This window comes from Pristiophorus japonicus, chromosome 2 (assembly GCF_044704955.1).
Source record: "Pristiophorus japonicus isolate sPriJap1 chromosome 2, sPriJap1.hap1, whole genome shotgun sequence".
Lineage (NCBI taxonomy): Eukaryota > Metazoa > Chordata > Chondrichthyes > Pristiophoridae > Pristiophorus > Pristiophorus japonicus.
This window is the reverse complement of record NC_091978.1, coordinates 273,468,180-273,489,257: the sequence shown is the minus strand read 5'-3', so window position 1 is coordinate 273,489,257 and position 21,078 is coordinate 273,468,180. Positions and strand designations below refer to the sequence as shown.

Genomic DNA, 21,078 nt, shown 5'->3' with positions numbered 1-21,078 from the left:
ACTGGTTCCCCTTTATCCACCCTGCTCGTTACATCCTCAAAGAACTCCAGCAAATGTGTCAAACATGATTTATCTTTTATAAAACCATGCTGACTCTGCTTGATTGAATCATGCTTTTCCAAATGTCCCGCTACTGCTTCCTTAATAATGGACTCCAGCATTTTCCCAATGACAGATGTTCGGCTAACTGGTCTATAGTTTGCTGCTTTTTGTCTGCCTCCTTTTTTAAATAGGGGCATTACATTTGCGGTTTTCCAATCCGCAGAATCCAGGGAATTTTGGTAGTTTACAACCAATGCATCCACTATCTCTGCTGCCACTTCTCATAAGTCCCTAGTATATAAGCCATGAGGTCCAGGGGACTTGTTTGCCTTTAGTCCCATTATTTTACCTGATACTACTTCATTAGTGATAGTGATAGTATTAAGTTCCTCACTCCCTATAGCCCCTTGATTATCCACTATTGGGATGTTTTTAGTGTCTTCTACTGTGAAGACCGATACAAAATATTTGTTCAAGTCTCTGCCATTTCCCTGTTCTCCATTATTAATTCCCCAGTCTCATCCTCCAGGGGACCAACATTTACTTTAGCCATTCTTGATGTAATTTGCAGTTAATTTAGAATACTACGTGTTATCTTGCTGGTTACAGAATTCAGATAATACCATCAACATTTTAGGATTGGTAGAATTTAGGTATCTGAGAGAATTGTCCATCATCAGATTTTTAAATATGTCAAATGGGGCTTTAGTGCCGATATACTGAAATAATCAGTTTAGATCATATACTTCACTCTAGATTATGTATTCATTAAATTGAAATACAAGCCGCTTTATAACTGGTCAAGAAATATCCTCTAATTTTCTATTTCTCCTGTACAAGTTTTTGAATTTGCTAAAATTTCTTACCCACAGTTATGTTGGCAAAGCCGAATGCTGCCAGTCGTTTTTTGTGGTCACTCAACTGATGCGTTGACTCTGCAATTACACCGTTCACCCACAAAAGAAGGTTTGTAAAGACAGCATGAATTATTCCAAATCTAAAAAGCAATAATATTGTAATGCAGACAAAAATGTACCAAATAAATTCAGACATCAAAACACATTATGAATTTTACCATGGAAAACAGTCTCCTAGAAACCACGAGTTTAAAACTTGCAAAATTTAAATAAAATAACTTATTTATACAATTAATACTATACGAAAAAGCCAAAAAGCTCCAAAAACCACAAAAAACTCAGAAAAAGCGGAAAACCCTCAAAAACCCTTAAAGACCCGAGAAACTCCAAAAAACACCGAAAAAGCCAAAAAAACTACGAAACACCCCAAAAGATCCCGAAAAACTCAGAAAAAGCCGAAAAGCTCCAAAAACCACGAAAACCTCAGAAAAAGCAGAAATCACCAACTCTGCCAAATTAGTTTCAGGAGACAATGATCTCTCTTTACAAAGATAGTTTATTTTTATATAACAGTTTATACACATGCAACATGGTTTATTGTTTAAAAAAGCAACATTGTTAAAATAAACCAGATATAATGGCTAATAAGACAGAACATGCAAGTTATTAGTTATGACTCCATCACCACTGCACCAAAATCTCTGTTAATATTTTTATGGCTAACTCCAAAATCCAATGGCAATTTCCCACAAGAGACTGCAATGATGGTCTTATATATCAGGAGATGACTTTCACCACAGACAAAATAAATTACAAAATAAGATTCTGACATCGAATGCCAAATTATGTGGAACGATATGTTACTTCTAGAAATGTTTAATTTGGGATGCCACATATAAGAAGATGGAGAATGTGGCGGAAATTCCAGATCGTTGTGTATAAAATAAAAGAACTTTGGTGTAGGAGATTATTCTAACAGACTGAGCAGGATTGGGTGGAATGTTAGTTTCACACCAAAACTATCCATTGACATTATGAAGTATTGAAAAGCCATGCAACTGTAATTTGGCTTTTTTTTTGGCAGTGATGGAGCCATTTGGTATCGAAGTAAAAGTGGCAGCATAGTGGCACTGAAAGAGTGAAATCAGTTCAGCAACATCAGTTACACGATGCAAAGTGACAAACCAGTTTGCATTGATAAAAAAACAAATCAAATATAACTGGGCTATTATACCCTCATATTGCCCTGTAATACTGGATTCACAAAGTGGAGCACATTTGCAGCCAAATTACAGGAAGACGTAAGAACCACAGAGTAGCGATAATGGGGACTTCAATTATCCTAATATAGACTGGGATAGTAATAATGTAAAGAGCAAAGAGGGGGGAAGAATTCCTGAAATGTGTACAAGAAAACTTCCTCGATCAGTGGGTTTCTAGCCCAACAAGGAAGGAAGCAGTGCTGAATCTAGTCCTAAGGAATGGGGCAAGTGAAGCATGTTTCAATGGGAGACCATTTGGGGAACAGTGATCATAATATCATCAACTTTAGAATAGTTATGGAAAAGGACAAGGTACATTCAAACATAAAAATACTAAACTAGAGGAGGCTAACTTCAGTGAGTTTAAAAGGGATCTAGTCCAGATGGATTGGAGTCAAAAATTGATAGGCAAAACAGCAATTGAACAATGGGAGGTCTTCAAAGAGGAGATGGTTGAGGTACAGATTGACATATTTCCATAAAGGAGAAAAGAAAAGCATAAAAAGCTAGAGCTCCCTGGATGACTAAAGATATAGGGTTAAAATGAGACATAAAAAGGATTCTTATGACAATTGTATGGTTCATAATACAGTAGAGAACAAGCTGAATATAGAAAGTATGGAGGATATCTAAAAAAGGGAATAAAAGGGGCAAAGAAAGAATATGAGAATAGATTAGTGGCTACCATAAGAGGGAATGTGAAAGTCTTTTATAAACAAATAAATAGTAAAGAGGTAGTCAGAGGAAGGGTAGGGCCGATTCGCGATGAAAAAGGAGATCTTGTGGAGGCAGAGAGCATGGCTGAGGTACTAACTAAATACTTTGCATCTGTCATCACTAGAGAAGAGGATGCTGCCAATGTAGCGATAGATGAGAAAGTAGCAATATAGGGTAGGATAAAAATAGATAAAGGTAATGTACTTAGAAGATTGGCAGTCCTCAAAGCAAAATTATCCAGTCCGGATGGAATGAGGGAAGTAAGTGTGGGAATTGCGGAGACTTTGACCACAATCTTCCAATCATCCCTCGATATGGCGGTGGTACCAGAGGGCTATGGGATTTCAAATGTTACACCCCTGTTTAAAAAAGGGGAGTGGGATAAATCCTGCAATGCTAGGCCAGTCAGCCTAACCTTGGTGGTTGGGAAACTTTCAGAGACAATAATCTGGGACAAAATTAATTGGCATTTGGAAATGTATGGGCTAATAAATGAAAGCCAGCACAGATTTGGTAAAGGCAAATCATTTTTGACTAACTTGATTAGAGTTCTTTGATGAAGTAATGGAGAGGGTTGATGAGAGTAATGCAGTTGATGTGTATAAATTGGTGTTCCCCAGAAGTCAGTATTAGGGCCACTGCTCTTTTTGATATATATTAATGACCCGGGCAGAAATTCAAAGTTTGCAGATTACATGAAATTCGGGAACATAGTAAACAATGAGGAGGATTGTAATAGACTTCAGGGGGACATAGACAGACTGGTAAAATGGGCAGATGAAATTTAACACAGAGAAGTGTGAAGTGATAAATTTTGGTCAGAAGAATGAAGAGAGGCAACACAAACAAAACTATACAATTTTAAAGGGGGTGCAGTAATAGGAGAGACTTGGGGATGTACACAAAGCTTTGAAGGTGGCAGGACAAGTTGATAAAGCTGTTAAAAAAGCATACAGGATCCTTGGTTTTATTAGTAGAATAGAGTAATAAAGCAAGGAAGTTAAGCTAAACCTTTATAAAACACTGGTTAGGCCTCAGCTGGATTAATGTTTCAATACTGGGCACCAAACTTTAGGAAGGATGTCAAGGCCTTATAGTGTGTGCAAAAGAGATTTACTGGAATGATACCAGGGATGAGGGAATCAGTTATGTGGAGAGATTGGAAAAGCTAGGGCTGTAGATAGAGGTGTTCAAAATCATGAATGCTTTTGATAGAGTAAATAAGGAGAAACTTTCCAGTGGCAGAAAGGTCAGTAACCAGAAGACACAGAATTTAGGTGATTGGCAAAAGAACCAGAAGCCACATGAGGAAACATTATTTTACACAGTGAGTTGTTGTGATCGGGAATGCACTGCCTGAAAGGGTGGTCAATGCTGATTCAATCGTAACTTTCAAAAGGGAATTGGATAAATACTTGAAGGGGGGAAATTACAGGGCTATGGGGAAAGAGCAGGGAAGTGGGATTAATTGGATTGCTCTACCAAGGAGCCAGCAAAGGTACCATGGGCCGAATAGCCTTCTTCTGTGCTGCATCATTCTATAATTCTAAGTCTCGAGTTTTCTGAAAGGAGGTATTTAAATATGTACACAATCGTTTAATACACAATCCAGCTGAAGAAATGTAATTCAAATTTAGAATTTGGTGCAAGTTTTACCTTTCAATAATTTGAAAAGTTTGAATGACATCCTTTGCATGAAACCAAAGGAAATATACCTGAAAATAAATTATATTTTGATAAAACACATAAAATGTACTGGCATCACTAATAATAACAAATCAAACGTCTGATACGTATACATGCCTGGGAGAGTGTGTGCACTGCATGGACCGCAGGAAAGACACCTTTGGCGGCGGTGAGGCAACTTGAATATCCAATGTAGTATCCAATTTTAAACATATCCAGAACTAAACTCAAGATGGCAAACAAGGTTAAACCACCTAGTAATGAAATGCACCAAACTTTAAGCTCGAGGGAAACACAAACTGATCTTAAAGTACCAACTACATTCATCTCACGTGACTTTAATTGCCAAATTGGCATTTTAAGGATGTCTTTATCTTCATATTGTGAGCGCTGGAAATGTGTCCCCGTTGTTTAAGTTCATATCTGACATGCTGTAAATCATTACTTTCACAAAGGTTGCGTTAACATATGCGCCGATCCCTCCTCCCTGCCCCCGACATATAATGCTAAAGTCCAATTCTTATTCGTGTGAAGATACGAATAAACACTCAGTGGCGACATTAAAACCATATATGCTGCAGTCGGATTTATCACAGACTGTAATCCTGCACATTGTTCGAGATATTAGAAAAATTCAATTTGATTCAAATTGCATCATATTAAATACAGCCACACAGGACAACTACACTGTCATTATCAAGGTATGTGTTACTGAGAATCACAAACCTTATAAACATAAGCAGTAAAAATCGTAATATGGCGCCTTCAATAAAGCATCGCAATTTCAGTCCACGTGTTCTGGGATCGCATACTTGTATACTGTACCTCTCAGCCACCTTGGTCCGGCGTGGTCATCTTTATCCATGACCAGCTCCCTCTTTCCGTGCCTTCTTAAGAAGTACCAGAGCATCCATGCCAGCTGCATCACCATGAGGGTGCTGAGGTAAGCTAAGATGTGCTCCTCTGCCACTCCGGCTCTCTGAAATGCCGCTGCCACCGTCAGCACCAGACCCAGCACAAACACGTTGATGCCGTACTGAGCGCTCAGGGTGACGGCATTTTTCAGAGAATAGGTGTCTGGTAAGGAGCAAGTGAACCTCCCGAAGCTGTGATCTTCCCCTGCCAGACACTTGCTGGAGCGCCGCTTGCTGTGACACAGAACTTCTAATCTGCATCCTTCATCCATCACCAGCTATCGATGATATGCAGAGCCTGATTTGAAAAAGAAAACAATTGTTAAACGAAACTTAATTTACAATCCCCTCCAGTTATACATTTCAGACGGATAACAATAGTCGACTTTCATTATTAATTATATATTCAATTAACATAGACATACACATTATCATCATAGGCAGTCCCTCGGAATCGAGGAAGACTTGCTTCCACTCCTGAAGTGAGTTCTTAGGTGCTGAACAGTCCAATACTAGAACCACGGTCTCTGTCACAGGTGGGACAGACAGTCATTGAGGGTAAGGGAGGGTGGGACTGGTTTGCTGCACGCTCTTTCCGCTGCCTGCGCTTGATTTCTGCTTGCACTCGGCGATGAGACTGAGGTGCTCAGCGCCATCCCGGCTACACACATAGGTAGATACAGATCGACAATGTATTTTGCTAAATACTGAAAATTCATTACATTCACAAACTTCCATATCGTTATATTTAATTCTACTTGACACTGTTCTGCGTTAGACATTTCACACAAATGCATTACTTTCCTGGCGCTAATTTGCAATGTATAAGTGAAGCTTCGATGCTGACTACAGCAGGCAATATTTGCACATTGTGTTTATAGTGTCACGGTGTTCTGCATAACCAAAAACTTTACCTAAAATCGCACACTGTAGATTCCGAAAAGCTGGAAAGTATCAAGGAGCAAGGTTCCACTATTCTGTCTGCAAACGATTTATTGACCCAATCCGAGCCTTTATATGTGTGTGTGTGTGTGTGTGAAGGCGTCATTGAGAGTCTGCAATGTGTGCAGGAGTCGGACTGACGTCCAATCCCGTTCTATTTCACGTTACCAGTCCTGTTTCGTGGGAACTAACCCAATTGACCCATCCTTCCACTTCGCTTTGTTCCTTTTAGTAGATAACCATTCATGAAGTTACGTGCCCACCCTCGCGAGGTTTATGCCCAGTTTATCTATTTATCAATTTGTTATTAAAACGACCAATAGAAATTTGGGGAGAGAGAGAGTAGTAAGAGAAAACCACAAATAAAGGAAGAGCAACAAAGACACAAGGAGAGAACAAATAAAAAAAGTAATGAGACACAGGAGGGGTTACTGAAATTTCCCGTCTCGTACTTTTTTTCCTAATATGCATGGTTTTTTTGGGCTCACATTTTTAGAAACATAAATTTCAGCTCCGAGGAACGAGAAAGAGTAACAGTGGCACAGGAAGAGAGTATGATCAGAGAAACATAAGCTTGATGTAATGTTCCATTCGGACCTCTGTAAGATCAGCAAGTGAGTTAAGTGGCGCTTTTTGATTACAATTTTGATTACCTTGGCCGCTGTTTCAGGAACAAAAACAAATCATGAATAGACTTGGGAAATTCCTACTTTACGTGCAAATTTGTGTTTGTTCCCGGATATGCACGCCTAGAAACGCTAGAATGAAAACTCACTCATTTATGGATGGGGAAGAGGAAGGTAACCCCAAATGTCTTGGAATGATATAGGATGCAGTTACACTGCCACTGTCATCGCGGCACAAAAGTAATTGTGTAACATGGGAACCAGGCCCGATCTGATTCACAAGTACACTGCAGCAAAGTGATGTGAGACCCTGCGAGGAGAATGTCTCACAGCAGTTTGAGTTTGCAGTGATTATAGGTAACTCCAACCGCAAAGCCATATTTTAGAATGCATTGGATCAGCTATCACTTACTTGAACTCCAACAAGGCACCATCAGTTTTCTGGTAGCTCACCCATATTAATTATAGTATCGGTTTGGGCATTGCACATCAGGTTAACAAGAGGGTCATCACAGCCAAGCCTGATCCCATTCCTACCCTATGTATTTCCACGCAGGCATCCACCAGCTAAGTAGATAAGATCAGCTCAAACAGCATGATTTCACGCCCGCCACCCAAGCACAGGGACATCAATGACAATTGCAGAGTTCCCACTAATATGGTAGACCATAATATGGTAGAATTCTTTATTAAAATGGAGAGTTAAGTTCAGGACCCTAGTCTCTGAATTAAGGAAAGGTAACTTCGATGGTATGAGACGTGAATTGGCTAGAATCGGCTGGCGAATCGTACTTAAAGGGTTGATGGTGTATAGGCAATGGCAAACATTTAAAGATCGCATGGATGAACTTCAACAATTGTACATCCCTGTCTGGAGTAAAAATAAAACAGGGAAGGTGGCTCAACCGTGGCTAACAAAGGAAATTAGGGATAGTGTTAAATCCAAGGAAGAGATATATAAATTGGCCAGAAAAAGCAGCAAACCTGAGGACTGGGAGAAATTTAGAATTCAGCAGAGGAGGATAAAGAGTTTAATTAGATGGGGGAAAATAGAGTATGAAAGGAAACTTGCTGGGAACATAAAATCTGACTGCAAAAGCTTCTATAGATATGTGAAGAGAAAAAGATTAGTGAAGTCAAATGTAGGTCCCTTGCAGTCAGAATCAGATGAATGTATAATGGGGAACAAAGAAATGGCAGACCAATTGAACAAATACTTTGGTTCTGTCTTCACGAAGGAAGACACAAATAACCTTCCAGAAATACTAGGGGACTGAGGGTCTAGCAAGAAGGAGGAACTGAAGGAAATCCTTATTAGTCAGGAAATTGTGTTAGGGAAATTGATGGGATTGAAGACCGATAAATCCACAGGGACTGATAGTCTGCTTCCCAGAGTACTTAAGGAAGTGGCCCTAGAAATAGTGGATGCATTGGTGATCATTTTCCAACAGTCTATCGACTCTGGATCAGTTCCTATGGACTGGAGGGTAGCTAATGTAACACCACTTTTTAAAAAAAGGAGGGAGAAAATGGGGAATTATTGACCGGTTAGCCTGACATCAGTAGTGGGAAAATGTTGGAATCAATTATTAAAGATGAAATAGCAGTGCATTTGGAAAGTAGTGAAAGTCCAAGTCATATGGATTTATGAAAGGGAAATCATGCTTGACAAATCTTCTAGAATTTTTTTTGAGGATGTAACTAGTAGGGCCCAAGTTTCCACATGATTTGCGCCTGATTTTTAGGAGCAACTGGTGGAGAACGGACTATCTTAGAAATCGCAATTCTCCACATTTTTTTTCTGCAGTTCTAGTCAGGTAGAACAGTTCTACTTTGGAACAGAATTTTTTCTTCAAAAGGGGGCGTGTCCTGCCACTGACGCCTGATTTCAAAGTTTCCACAGTGAAAACGTACTCCAAACTAAAGTAGAATGGAGCAAGTGAAGATTTTTGTAGAACTGAAAAAACCTGTTCTACACATTAAAAAATCAGATGCAGGTTACAAATTAGGCGTCCAGAACGAGGTGGGGGGGAGGGAAGGGAAGTCATTAAATTCTACAATAAATCCTTATTTATACTTATACAAATAATTCCAACCTGAATAAACATTTATAAGCAAAGAAAAGATTAAAAGATTAAACCATCTTCCTACCTGTGTGAAAGTGCTTCAGGCAGGCCTTTCGGGACCGAAGGCTGAACGGGCTGGCCCGAGAAGGCCCGTCCCCAGCACCAGATTTACAGGTAGGTGGCGTTGGGTTGGGTCGGGTCGGGTCGGTTAGGTTCGGTTTGGGAGTGAGAGAGAGAGAGGGGGGGAGGGACAGGGGGAGAGAGAGAGAGAGAGAGAGAGAGGGAGGGAGGGAGGGAGGGAGGGGAGGAGGTCAGGTCGGATCCAGTCCGGGAGCAGGAGTCGGGTCGGGTCCAGCGGGGGGCGGGAGCACGGGTCGGGTCGGGTCGGGTCCAGTCGGGGGGGGGCGGGGAGTGGGAACAGGAGCGCGGGTCGGGTCGGGTTAGTCGGGGGGGGGGGGCGCGCGGGTGTCGGGTCTGGTCCAGAGACGGGGGGGGCGGGGAGCGGGTGTCGGGTCTGGTCCAGAGGCGGGGGGGGCGGGGAGCGGGTGTCGGGTCTGATCCGGAGGCGGGGGGATCGAGTGTCGGGTCTGGTCGGGGGGAGGGGGTAGCAGGAGCTGGCCGTGGGAGGAGCCTTATTCACGCAGCCCAAGTGAGGCCATTCAGCCAGGGCTAGGGGCTGCGTGCTTCGGGTCCCTCCCACACAGTTCGGCGTCTGGAGCTACTGCACTTGCGTGCCCACTGTAGCGCGCATGTGCAGAGGTCCCGGCACTGTTTTCAGCGCAGGGACCTGGCTCCGCGCCCCCCCCCCCACAGCTCGTGCTGGCTGCGCCGAGGGCCAGAGGACCTGCAAGTAGATGGAGAATACCGAGGATTTTTTTAGGCGCACTTTGTGGCGCAAAAAACGGGCATCCAGGTCGGGACTGCGCCGTTCTAGGCGCGTGTGGAAACTTGGGCCCGTAGAGTGGACAAGGGAGAACCAGTGGATGTGGTGTATTTGGACTTTCAAAAGGCTTTTGACAAGGTCCCACACGAGAGATTGGGGTGCAAAATTAAAGCACATGGTATTGGGGATAATGTATTGACGTGGATAGAGAACTGGTTGGCAGACAGGAAGCAGAGAGTCGGGATAAACGGGTCCTTTTCAGAATGGTAGGCAGTGACTAGTGGGGTGCTGCAGGGCTCAGTGCTGGGACCCCAGCTATTTACAATATACATCAATGATTTAGATGAAGGAACTGAGTGTAATATCTCCAAGTTTGCAGATGACACTAAGCTGGGTGGCGGTGTGAGCTGTGAGGAGGATGCTGGGAGGCTGCAGGGTGACTTGGACAGGTTAAGCGAGTGGGCAAATGCATGGCAGATGCAGTATAATGTAGATAAATGTCAGGTCATCCACTTTGGTGGCAAAAACATGAAGGCAGAATATTATCTGAATGGCAGCAGATTAGGAAAAGGGGAGGTGCAATGAGACCTCGGTATCATGGTTCATCTGTCATTGACAGTTGGCATGCAGGTACAGCAGACGGTGAGGAAGGCAAATGGCATGTTAGCCTTCATAGGTAGGGGATTTGAGTATAGGAGCAGGGAGGTCTTACTGCAGTTGTACAGGGCCTTGGTGAGGCCTCACCTGGAATATTGTGTTCAGTTTTGGTCTCCTAATCTGCGGAAGGATGTTCTTGCTATTGAGGGAGTGCAGCGAAGGTTCACCAGACTGATTCCCAGGATGGCAGGACTGACATATGAGCAGAGACTGGATCGACTGGGCCTGTATTCACTGGAGTTTAGAAGAATGAGAGGGGATCTCATAGAAACATATAAAATTCTGACGGGACTGGACAGGTTAGATTCAGGAAGAATGTTCCCGATGTTGGGGAAGTCCAGAACCAGGGGTCACAGTCTAAGAATAAGGGGTAAGCCATTTAGGACCGAGTTAAGGAGAAACTTCTTCGCTCAGAGAGTTGTTAACCTGTGGAATTCTCTACCACAGAGAGTTGTTGATGCCAGTTCATTGGATATATTCAATAGGGAGTTAGATATGGCCCTTATGGCTAAAGGGATCAAGGGGTATGGAGAGAAAGCAGGAAAAGGGTGCTGAGGTGAATGATCAGCCATGATCTTATTGAATGGTGGTGCAGGCTCAAAGGGCTGAATGGCCTACTCCTGCACCTATTTTCTGTGTTTCTATGTTTACTGTTCCAGCTGGCATACTTGAGGTTTTTAAAAACATATAGCTGGTAATACCACACTTACATTTGCAATGTTGCAAGTTAGATGAATAATAATTTACACGGATGTTGATAATTGGGAAGATGCAACTACTTGGTGGGGGGGGGGGCAGAGCAGTGAAGAGGAGACATGATAGATGTCATTAAAATTAAGATGTTCAATAGGGTGGATTTGGAGAAATAGTTTCCACTTGTTGGTGAGCCCAGAAAGGACCTAAATGTAACATAGCTACTAATAGATCAAACAAACTTAGGAGGAATTTCTTTATACAGATTAATGAGAACGTGGAACTCACTACGGAATGGAGCAGTTGAATCAAATAGCACTGATGTATTTAAGGGGAGGCTCAATGCATACACGAGCAAGAAGAGAATGTAGGGATATGTGGGCAAGATGGGAAGAGGTAATGTGGAGTTTATCGTGGAGCTTAGACTAATTGGGCTAAATGCCCTATTTCTGTGCTGTAGATTCTGTATGTAATTAAAGGAGTCTTTAAAATAGAAATATCAGACAGTACAGGGCAGAGCACATAGTTGGCATTCAAATGCCATTTGGAAAGATTCTCATATCCATACCTACAAGTGATGTATACAACCACTTCAAAAGGATGCATCGTCTTAATCTCAAAGTTTAACTACGCATGTACGAATGCCAGAGGTTGCTGTTAGTTCTACCCTGTAATAATAACAGCGAACGCTGACAGCCTGATCGTTACTAGTACAGCAAAATCCAGGCCATTATTTAAGCATCCACAATTTAGGCTTGGTTGCTGTTTATGTCATACATCACAAATGATTATAGGCCGTGTATACGAAATGCTCACATGTTTTTGCAATACTTTAAAGATCAATGTTTATGTGCATTGCTTTCTTTCAACATATACATTAACGTTCGTTCTTAATTATTTTCTGCAATTTCCCCACCATTAACTTATCACAATATTTTCCCCACCATAAACATATGAAAGCTCTCAGCCATGATTATTACATGGGATGCTGAGTAAAACCAATTAGTAACTAAGGGGTTAATCTCATGAATAGAAGTCAGAACCTGAAAACTGAAGCATGTGTCTGAATAACAGAAATGACACTGCAATCATATTATTCTTCGTCAAATTAACTATTTTAGGATTTCATAAGCTAAGCATTATATATGAATTAATTCAGCCATTTAAAAAAAATGGTACCCAATCCTTTCAGAGCAGTAAAAATGCTTACATTTGTGGAACTTCAATGTCCTAAGTTACCCAGCAATTGTCAGAATTTAAAATGTACATGTTCTTAGCTTGGAAATTAAATCACCTTGCATGCAAATTAACAAATTGTCCATAGTACATTTTATACTACAAAATACTCTTATTTGGTAGTTAGCTACTGCCAGCACAAGAAGTTTATTTCATTAATGATGTTGCAAAATAAAATGCCTCAAAATAGCACTGATCTCATCTGGCATGTTTTGAAACATAACATTGCTGAGACAGAGACTATTGCAAGCACAAGGGGTCAGGATACAATTGTGGATAAGCACTTTTATTTCACTTCAAGAACATCAGCTGCTGGATAAATGGGGCCCATCTCCCCGAGTGGAGCAACAGAATTCATATACTCAGATGCTGATTCATGATTTTAGCAATGAGCGCGTACAGCATTAATTTTATTTATTACATCAGTACATTTATTTTTTTCATATTTAATCAGAAGACCATACAAAAACAAAACAATCAAATGAACATTATTATATTGCAAGTAGCTAGTTGAGGCAGACATTTTGGCCTTCAGGTTTTTGTTTTTATTCAAACTTGAGGAATATACTAACAACATACTAATTTTAAACAAGCGACAAAAGCACAATTTCTTTTAGTTTGTACGCAAATGTTCTAGTGGTTTTAATATATTGTAGAAATGTTATGTAAATTTAAAGGCATATTACAACTGGATTACAAAAGTACTTGTCAAACATATGCATGCTGTATGCTTAAGAGTCCGCATTCTATTTTCAAGGAGTTAGACCAGAAGAAACAGCATCTCTTTATCCATTTAAAGCACATTCAAATTTTTAGCATATCCTGTTCTGTTAAATTAGATACCACACACACACACACACACACACACACACAAAATTCAAGCATTTCTTCAATCCCTCCAAGATTTTGTTTTGTAGGTATTTCCGTAATCTCTGGAAGAGAAAATAAGCAGACTACTTGCTTGCAATCCTCTGCCATTCTATAATAGCCACTGGGTGCTGTGCAAGAGCTGCCTCCTTCCAAGTTGGCACTGCATTTCTAAAGGGACCACTTTTCTAACCTGCTATTTATTTTAAAATTAATCTACAGGGAAGAGTCATGGGGGCTCACTAAAACAAAGTGCTCATCGGGTGCTATCCCACAGGAAAGGAGAGAAAAAACAAAATTACCAACTGATGGTTCAGAAGGGCACTTGCAGAGGGCTGGGATCAGGTTACCTTACTGCAGGTTTTGGATCGCTATCATAGGAGTGGAAGAAATGGAGAACAAATAGAAGATAAGCACTCATTTGGATTCTCTGTTTTATACCAGCCAATAGCTTATAAAGTTGTATATAAAAGAGGCAATTTTCCTTGGCTGTGTATGCCATCAGGGAGCCTCACCCACTGGAAATCCCTGCTCTAATTTCAGGCAATTCTAAAGTTGTGTTCGAAGGTCACTTTTATCTTTGTTCATGACTTTACAAATATATTTTATTGAATTCTTTAATTACACTGTTGTGTAGTCTTATGTTTCTATGTTTCTATTCACAGAATCACATAATTGTGATTTTCTTTACTTTGTATAAAAGCAATCTAGTGCTGCAAACCTAATTATAGATCATGGATAAATTATGCTCGTTCTTATTTTAAAAAAAATACCATGAAATTGACTGAACTAAAGCTTTCCATTTCATTTACTTGAATATTTTGTGTGATAATTGCAGGCTGTTGAAAGACAAGTTCTTTATTTACAGAAACCATCAAGCTGAGCTCTGAAATGAGAGAAAAATAAAAAAGAATTCCTTAATAAAATAATTCTGATCTACAATGTACTTATACACATTTCAAATACTGACCTACATGTTCACTGACACAAGTGGACAACTCTAGCAACTATGCTATAATTGAGTTTGTTTTATCTACTCCTATCTAAATTGAGGCAATGAGAAAATGTTTACTGAAGAATTATTTTTGAATACCAATTTTGTGAAAAGTTACTAATGGTGATGTACATATAACTCCAATCAAACCCAGAGCTGGTGGACCCTGAAGTGATATACTGCGGACTGGTAAAATGTTTTGTTCTCACGATCAATTCTTCATGCTTCCACTTCCCAATGCCATGATGAGAAAGGCAGTGTGAGTGAAGGTCAGGGAGGAAAGGCAGAAATTTATAAACATAACCCACAGAAAGAGACAGGTGGCCTGCTCTTGTGTACCTTCAAGCAGCTGATTATATAAAAATCACTGACAATAAGAGCAGCTGGTCTGCCTGCCTGCTCTTTACGCTAGGTTACAATAATTGACCCAGGGACATAACTAAGGGAGAGGTGGAGGGGAAAAAACATAAGGCAAATACATTTTTTTATTTTAAATAATTGCAAATTAAGCTTAAAATATGCACATGGCACTGTGAAATTGAGACTTTTATCCTTTGAATTTGATTTGACCACCAAGTAAATGGCAGCAGAAATGCACTTAAGCTCTGGTCACTTTTCAAAACCAAAATGTTTAGTTACAAGTTTTTTTGACATAGATTAAATATTTGTATGCTTTGTATTCCTTTAGGTTACCTAATTTAACAAAGTTCTACTACAAACTAGAAGAGTAAGATAAAGTCACCAATGGCAGAAGAACATATGGATACTCAATTTACTTTCAGCTAGAGATCAGGATCAGGATCAAAATTTAGATAAATGTTTGTAAAAGATTTAAGCTAAATAAGCAAATACTTTACTGCTACATATAAAAAATAATCAATAGAGCAGTAACTAAATTAAGAAAATGTCATTTTCCACTGGTCTAAGTTTACAACGTTTTATTTTGCATTCCAAAACTATGCTTCAACTGGTCCAAACTGACAATTCTTTTTTTACCCATTTTTTCTGCTCCTCTCCTATCCAGGCATTGATTCTTGCTAGGATGTGGCTCTATGGGTGCTTTGAAGTAACCATTCACCATGTGACTGGTCAGTAAGTGTAACGCAAACTATTCAATTATATAGGGCCTCACAATTGAGTCCAATCCTCTCCACTCCCAACATCCACATATATACTTTCCAGCAGTGATTACTGGACAGCAATTGGGAACAAGAAGCCTGGATCTACCAAGAACAGGAGTGCTGAGTACAACTGTAGCACCAAACTGCGATCAATTAAATGCACAAATTGGGGATTGGACTTGGCAGCTATTTGTCAATATTGCTTACCACTAACTGCAGTAATTCCCATATTAATATAAGAAAAAAATAAAATATATATTTAGCTAAAGATAAAGTAGTTAGAACTAGTAATATTAGAAACTTACCTACAGATCATCATCCCAGCAGTGATACAAACATTACGACACCCATAAATTGGGTGAAAAGGACAAAAGGAGTAAAGAAAGACCATACAGGCCACAGTGCAATGTTAAAGCTGTAAAAAGAAAGAGTTTAAATTCAGTAGATTACAGACATACTGGGTGCTCCACTATTTCAAATGTGAAAACACCAGTCTTGTTTCAGTCCTTGCAATATATGTACAGTATACACACACTTTGGTACATACTGACAGGTAGCCTTAATTACAATGTTGCAAAACAGAACTAAGTCAAATTCAATGACAGATCCTATAGCCATATAACATTCCATGTATTTCTAGAATGGAGATAGGGATCAATTTCCATATATGTAAAAAGTGATCATAACTAAAACTTGCAATGAGTGAACTACAAAAGCTGTTGCACAATAAGGAGTGCTAATGATATTTGGTTACTTTATGGCATCTTTAGAATTTTTCGACTGTTACTGCTATAACTCAATTGTTGATTTATGTAATTATTGTATATGCATCAAACAGAATTATTCAATGACAATACCAGCTAAGTCTTTCCATTTAGGTTTAAATCGTATGTGTGAGAAAGACACATAAAACCTGCAAAAGGACATAGGTTAAGTGAGTGGGCAAAAATTTGGCAGATGGAGTATAATGTTGGAAAGTGTGAGGTTATGCACTTTGGAAGAAAATAAATCGAACAGCAAGTTATTATTTAAATGGAGAAAAATTGCAAAGTGCTGCAGTATAGACCTGGGGGTCCTGGTGTATGAAACACAAAAGGTTAGTATGCAGGTACAGCAAGTGATCAGGAAGACCACTGGAATCTTGGCCTTTATTGCAAAGGGGATAGAGTATAAAAGCAGGGATGTCTTGCTACAGCTATACAAGGTATTGGTGAGGCCACTCCCGGAATACTGCGTACAATTTTGGTTTCCATATTTAAGAAAGGATATACTTGCTTTGGAGGCAGTTCACAGAAGGTTCACTAGGTTGATTCTGGAGATGAGGGGGTTGACATGAGAAAAGGTTGAGTAGATTGGGCCCTTTACTCATTGGAATTCAGAAGAATGAGAGATAATCTTATCGAAATGTTATAAGATTATGAGGGGGCTTGACAAGGTGGATGCAGACAGGATGTTTCCACTGATAGGGGAGACTAGAACTAGGGGGCATAATAGAATAAGGGGCCGCCCATTTAAAACTGAGATGAGGAGGAATTTATTCTCTCAGAGGATTGTAAATCTGTGGAATTTGCTGCCTCAGAGAGCTATGGAAGCTGGGTCATTGAATACATGAGACAGACAGTTTCTTAACCGATAAGGGAATAAGGGGTTATGGGGAGTGGGCAGGGAGGTGGACCTGAGTCCATGATCGGATCAGCCATGATCTTATCGAATGGCGGAGTAGGCTCGAGGGGCTGTATGGCCTACTCATGCTCCTATTTCTTATGTTCTTATGTTAGAAAAGCCAATGCAACAAGTGCGCCCAGAAAAACAAGTAAGTGAAGAGTGTTTCAGAGAAACTTGCTGTGATCCATTACAAGGACCATCACCAAATAATACAAAATAAAACTAATTAAAACTGGACTAATGATCCAGAGACACGAGTTGAAATCCCACCACAGCAGTTGGGGAATTTAAATTTAATTTAATAAATCTGGAATAACAAAAAAAACTTGCATCAGTAAAAGTGACCATGAAACTACCGAATTGTCATAAAACCCGGTTCACTAATGTCCTTTAGGGAAGGAAATCTGCCATCCTTATCCAGTCTAGTCTATACGTGACTCCAGATGCACAGCAGTGTGGTTGGCTCTTAACGATCCTCTGAAATGCTACCTATTCAAGTCGACGGCTCACCACCACCTTCTCGAGGGAAATTAATTAGGGATGGGCAATAAATGCTGGCCTTGCTGGCAACGTCCAGATCCCGTGTATGAATAAAAAAAAGTTGAAAAATTCATTTTAAATATTTGAATAGCTTTCACTTCACCCTTGGCTAAAAGCATATTGTCAATGATGCAAACCTCTAACATAGTACGGCTCTTTTTGGGGAAGTAGGAACCCATATGCTTGGGATCCAAGGTAGAGGACTGGCAAACATTATAACCATAACCAGTTAACAAAAGTATAGAGACTGTTCTGCATGGTTTCCTTGCAAATGCTTTTTAATGCATAATGGAAAAAAAATTGCTAACATAGAATGAACTTAATTCTTGCCAAGGATATGTACCCACCAGCTAGTAGCAGTGCAGTCAATGAGCCACTTGGTTTGATGCAATAATTAGGAAAGTTTTATTGCCTCAGTGCACACACACACACATTTGAATGAATTTTCTGACTCGGCCGACACAGTAAGGGAGAATTTTCTTTACTATCACAACATACAACTTTGGTTTTAGACTTACCAACCAGGTAAGTAAGTCTACACTTTGGGATGTGATTTTTTTTTAAGACAGGAGGGAGCTATACAGTGGTGTTTCCCCAGGGTTCAGTACTAGGACCACTGCTGTTTTTGATAACATTAATGACTTGGGGGGGTACGGGCACAATTTCGAAATTTGCATATGACACGAAACTTGGAAACTGTGAGGAAGATAGTAATAGACTTCAAGAGGCTGATGGAATTGGCAGACACATGACAGATGAAATTCAACACAGAAAAGTGTGAAATGATACATTTTGGTGGAAACAATGATAGCTAAATTGTATAATTCTAAAGGGGGTGCAAGAACAGAGTGTCAGCTGTGGCTCAGTGCTTGCCTGAGTCAGAAGGCTGTGGGTTCACCTGCAACTCCAGGGACTTGAGCACATAAATTTAGGCTGACACTACAGTGCAGTACTGTCGGTGGATGAAACGTTAAACCGAGGCTCCCCGTCTGCTCTCTCAAGTGGATGTAAAAGATCCCATGGCACTATTTCGAAGAAGAGCGGGGGAGTTATCCCCGATGTCTTGGCCAATATTTATCCCTCAATCAACATCGCTAAAACAGATTATCTGGTCATTGTCACATTGCTGTTTGTGGGAGATTGCTTGTGCGCAGATTGGCTGCCACGTTTCCTACAACAGTGACTACACTCCAAAAAGTACTTAATTGGCTGCAAAGGTGGTTGTGAAATGTGCTATATAAATCCAAGTCTTTCTTTTCTTTCTTTAAATGGCCGACCCCTTATTCTGAGGCGGTGAACCCTGGTTCTAGACTCCCAAGCCAGGGGAAATATCCTCCCTGCATCTACCCTGTCAAGCCCTGTAAGAATTTTGTATGTTTCAATGAGATCACCTCTCATTCTTCTAAACTCTACAGAATATATGCCTAGTCTACTCAATCTCTCCTCATAGGACAATCCCCCCATCACTGGAATCAGTCTGGTGAACCTTCGTTGCACTCCTGCCATGGCAAGTATATCCTTCCTTAGGTAAGGAGACCAAAACTGTACACCATACTCCAGGTGCGGTCTCACCAGAGCCCTATATAATTGCAGTAAGACATCTTTACTCTTATACTCAAATCCTCTTGTAATAAAGGCCAACATACCATTTGCTTTCTTAATTACTTGCTGTACCTGCATGATAACTTTCAGTGATTCATGTACAAGGATACCCAATGTCCCTCTGAACACCAACATTTCCCAATCTCTCACCATTTAAAAAATACTCTGTTTTTCTATTTTCTCTACCAAAGTGGATAACTTTCATTTCTCCACATGATACTCCATTTGCCATGTTCTTGCCCACTCACTGAGCCTGTCTATATCCCTTGACATTTTTGCATCATCTTCACAACTTACATTCCCACCTAGCTTTGTATCATCAGCAAAATTGGATATATTACATTTGGTCTCCTCATCCAAATCATTGATATAGATTGTGAATAGCCAAGGCCCAAACACTGATCCTTGCGGCACCCCACGAGTTACAGTCTGCCAACCCGAAAATGACTCGTTTATTCCTACTCTCTGTTTTCTGTCCATTAACCAATCCTCAATCCATGCTAATATATTACCCCCAATCCCATGAGCTCTAATTTTGTTTAATAACCTCTTGTTGAGTGCCTTCCGAAAATCCAAACACACCATGGCTCCCCCTTATCTATTCTGCTAGTTTCAACCTCATAAAGGTCCAACAGATTCGTCAAACATGATTTCCCTTTCATAAGTCCGTGTTGACTCTACCCAATCCTATTATTATTTTCTAAGTGCCCTGTTGCCATGTGGATGAGAGATTACAGTTACATGGATAGATTGGAGAAGCTGGGTTGCTCTCCTTAGAGCAGAGAAGGCTAAGAGAAGATTTGATAGACATGTTTAAAACCATTAAGGGTTTAGATACAGTAAATAATGAGAAACTGTTTCCAAGGGTCGATAACCAGAGGGCACAGATTTAAGGTGATTGGCAAAAGAACCAGAGGAAACATGAGGAAAAAGTTTTTTACACTATGACTGGTTAGAATTTGGAATGTAGTGCCTGACAAGATAGTGGAAACAGATTCAATATTAGCTTTCAAAAGAGAACTGGATAAATACCTAAAAGGAGAAAAAATTGCAGGATTATGGGGAAAGAGCAGGGGAGTGGGACTAACTAGAAACATAGAAAATAGGAGCAGTAGTAGGCCATTCGGCCCTTTGAGCCTGCACTGCCATTCAATTTCATTGCTGATCCTCTATTTCAACACCATATTCCTGCTTTTTCCCCATACCCATTAATGGCTTTTGTGTCTAGAAATCTATCTATCTCCTTCTTAAATATATTCAGTGTCTTGGCCTCCACAGCCTTCTGTGGTAGAGAATTCCACACGTTCACCACCCTCTGAGTGGAAAAATTTCTCCTCATCTCGGTCCTAAATTTCTTACCCCATATCCTGAGACTGTGACCCCTTGTTCTAGATTTCCCAGCCAGGGGAAAACATCCTCCCCGCATCCAGTCTGTCCAAGCCCGTCAGAATTTTGTACATTTCAATGAGATGCCCTCTCATTCTTCTAAACTCTAGTGAATACAGGCCCAATCTACCTAATCTCTCCTCATACGACAGTCCTGCTATCCCAGGCATCAATCTGGTGAACCTTTGCTGCACTCCCTCTATGGCAAGTATATCCTTTCTTAGGTAAGGAAAGCAAAACTGCACACAATACTCCAGGTGAGGTCTCACCAAGGCCCTGTATAACTGTAGTAAGATATCCTAGTTCCTGTACTCAAATCCTC

The 21,078-nt window shown here is 40.4% G+C and overlaps 2 protein-coding genes across 4 annotated transcripts in view; both read right to left on the bottom strand.

Moving 5' to 3' along the window:
* The window catches only part of otop1 (otopetrin 1), a 33,883-nt gene extending 28,133 nt beyond the window's left edge, over nt 1–5,750 (bottom strand). Inside the window, exons 1-4 of the mRNA XM_070862242.1 lie at nt 5,390–5,750; nt 4,682–4,818; nt 4,535–4,593; nt 909–1,039 (exon numbers count right to left, since the gene is read on the bottom strand). Coding sequence (XP_070718343.1) covers nt 909–1,039; nt 4,535–4,593; nt 4,682–4,818; nt 5,390–5,750 — 688 coding nt within the window. The remainder of the gene's footprint in view (nt 1–908; nt 1,040–4,534; nt 4,594–4,681; nt 4,819–5,389) is intronic.
* tmem128 (transmembrane protein 128) overlaps nt 5,702–21,078 on the bottom strand; it is a 30,454-nt gene continuing 15,077 nt past the window's right edge. Inside the window, exons 4-5 of one of the 3 annotated variants that reach the window (XM_070871398.1) lie at nt 15,869–15,978; nt 5,702–5,776 (exon numbers count right to left, since the gene is read on the bottom strand). In XM_070871398.1, the coding sequence (XP_070727499.1) occupies nt 15,879–15,978 (100 nt within the window). In that variant the 3' untranslated portion in view covers nt 5,702–5,776; nt 15,869–15,878. Of the gene's footprint in view, nt 5,777–12,849; nt 14,335–14,589; nt 14,673–15,868; nt 15,979–21,078 lie in introns of those variants that run through there. The other 2 variants (XM_070871397.1, XM_070871399.1) reach the window with 2 other exon arrangements.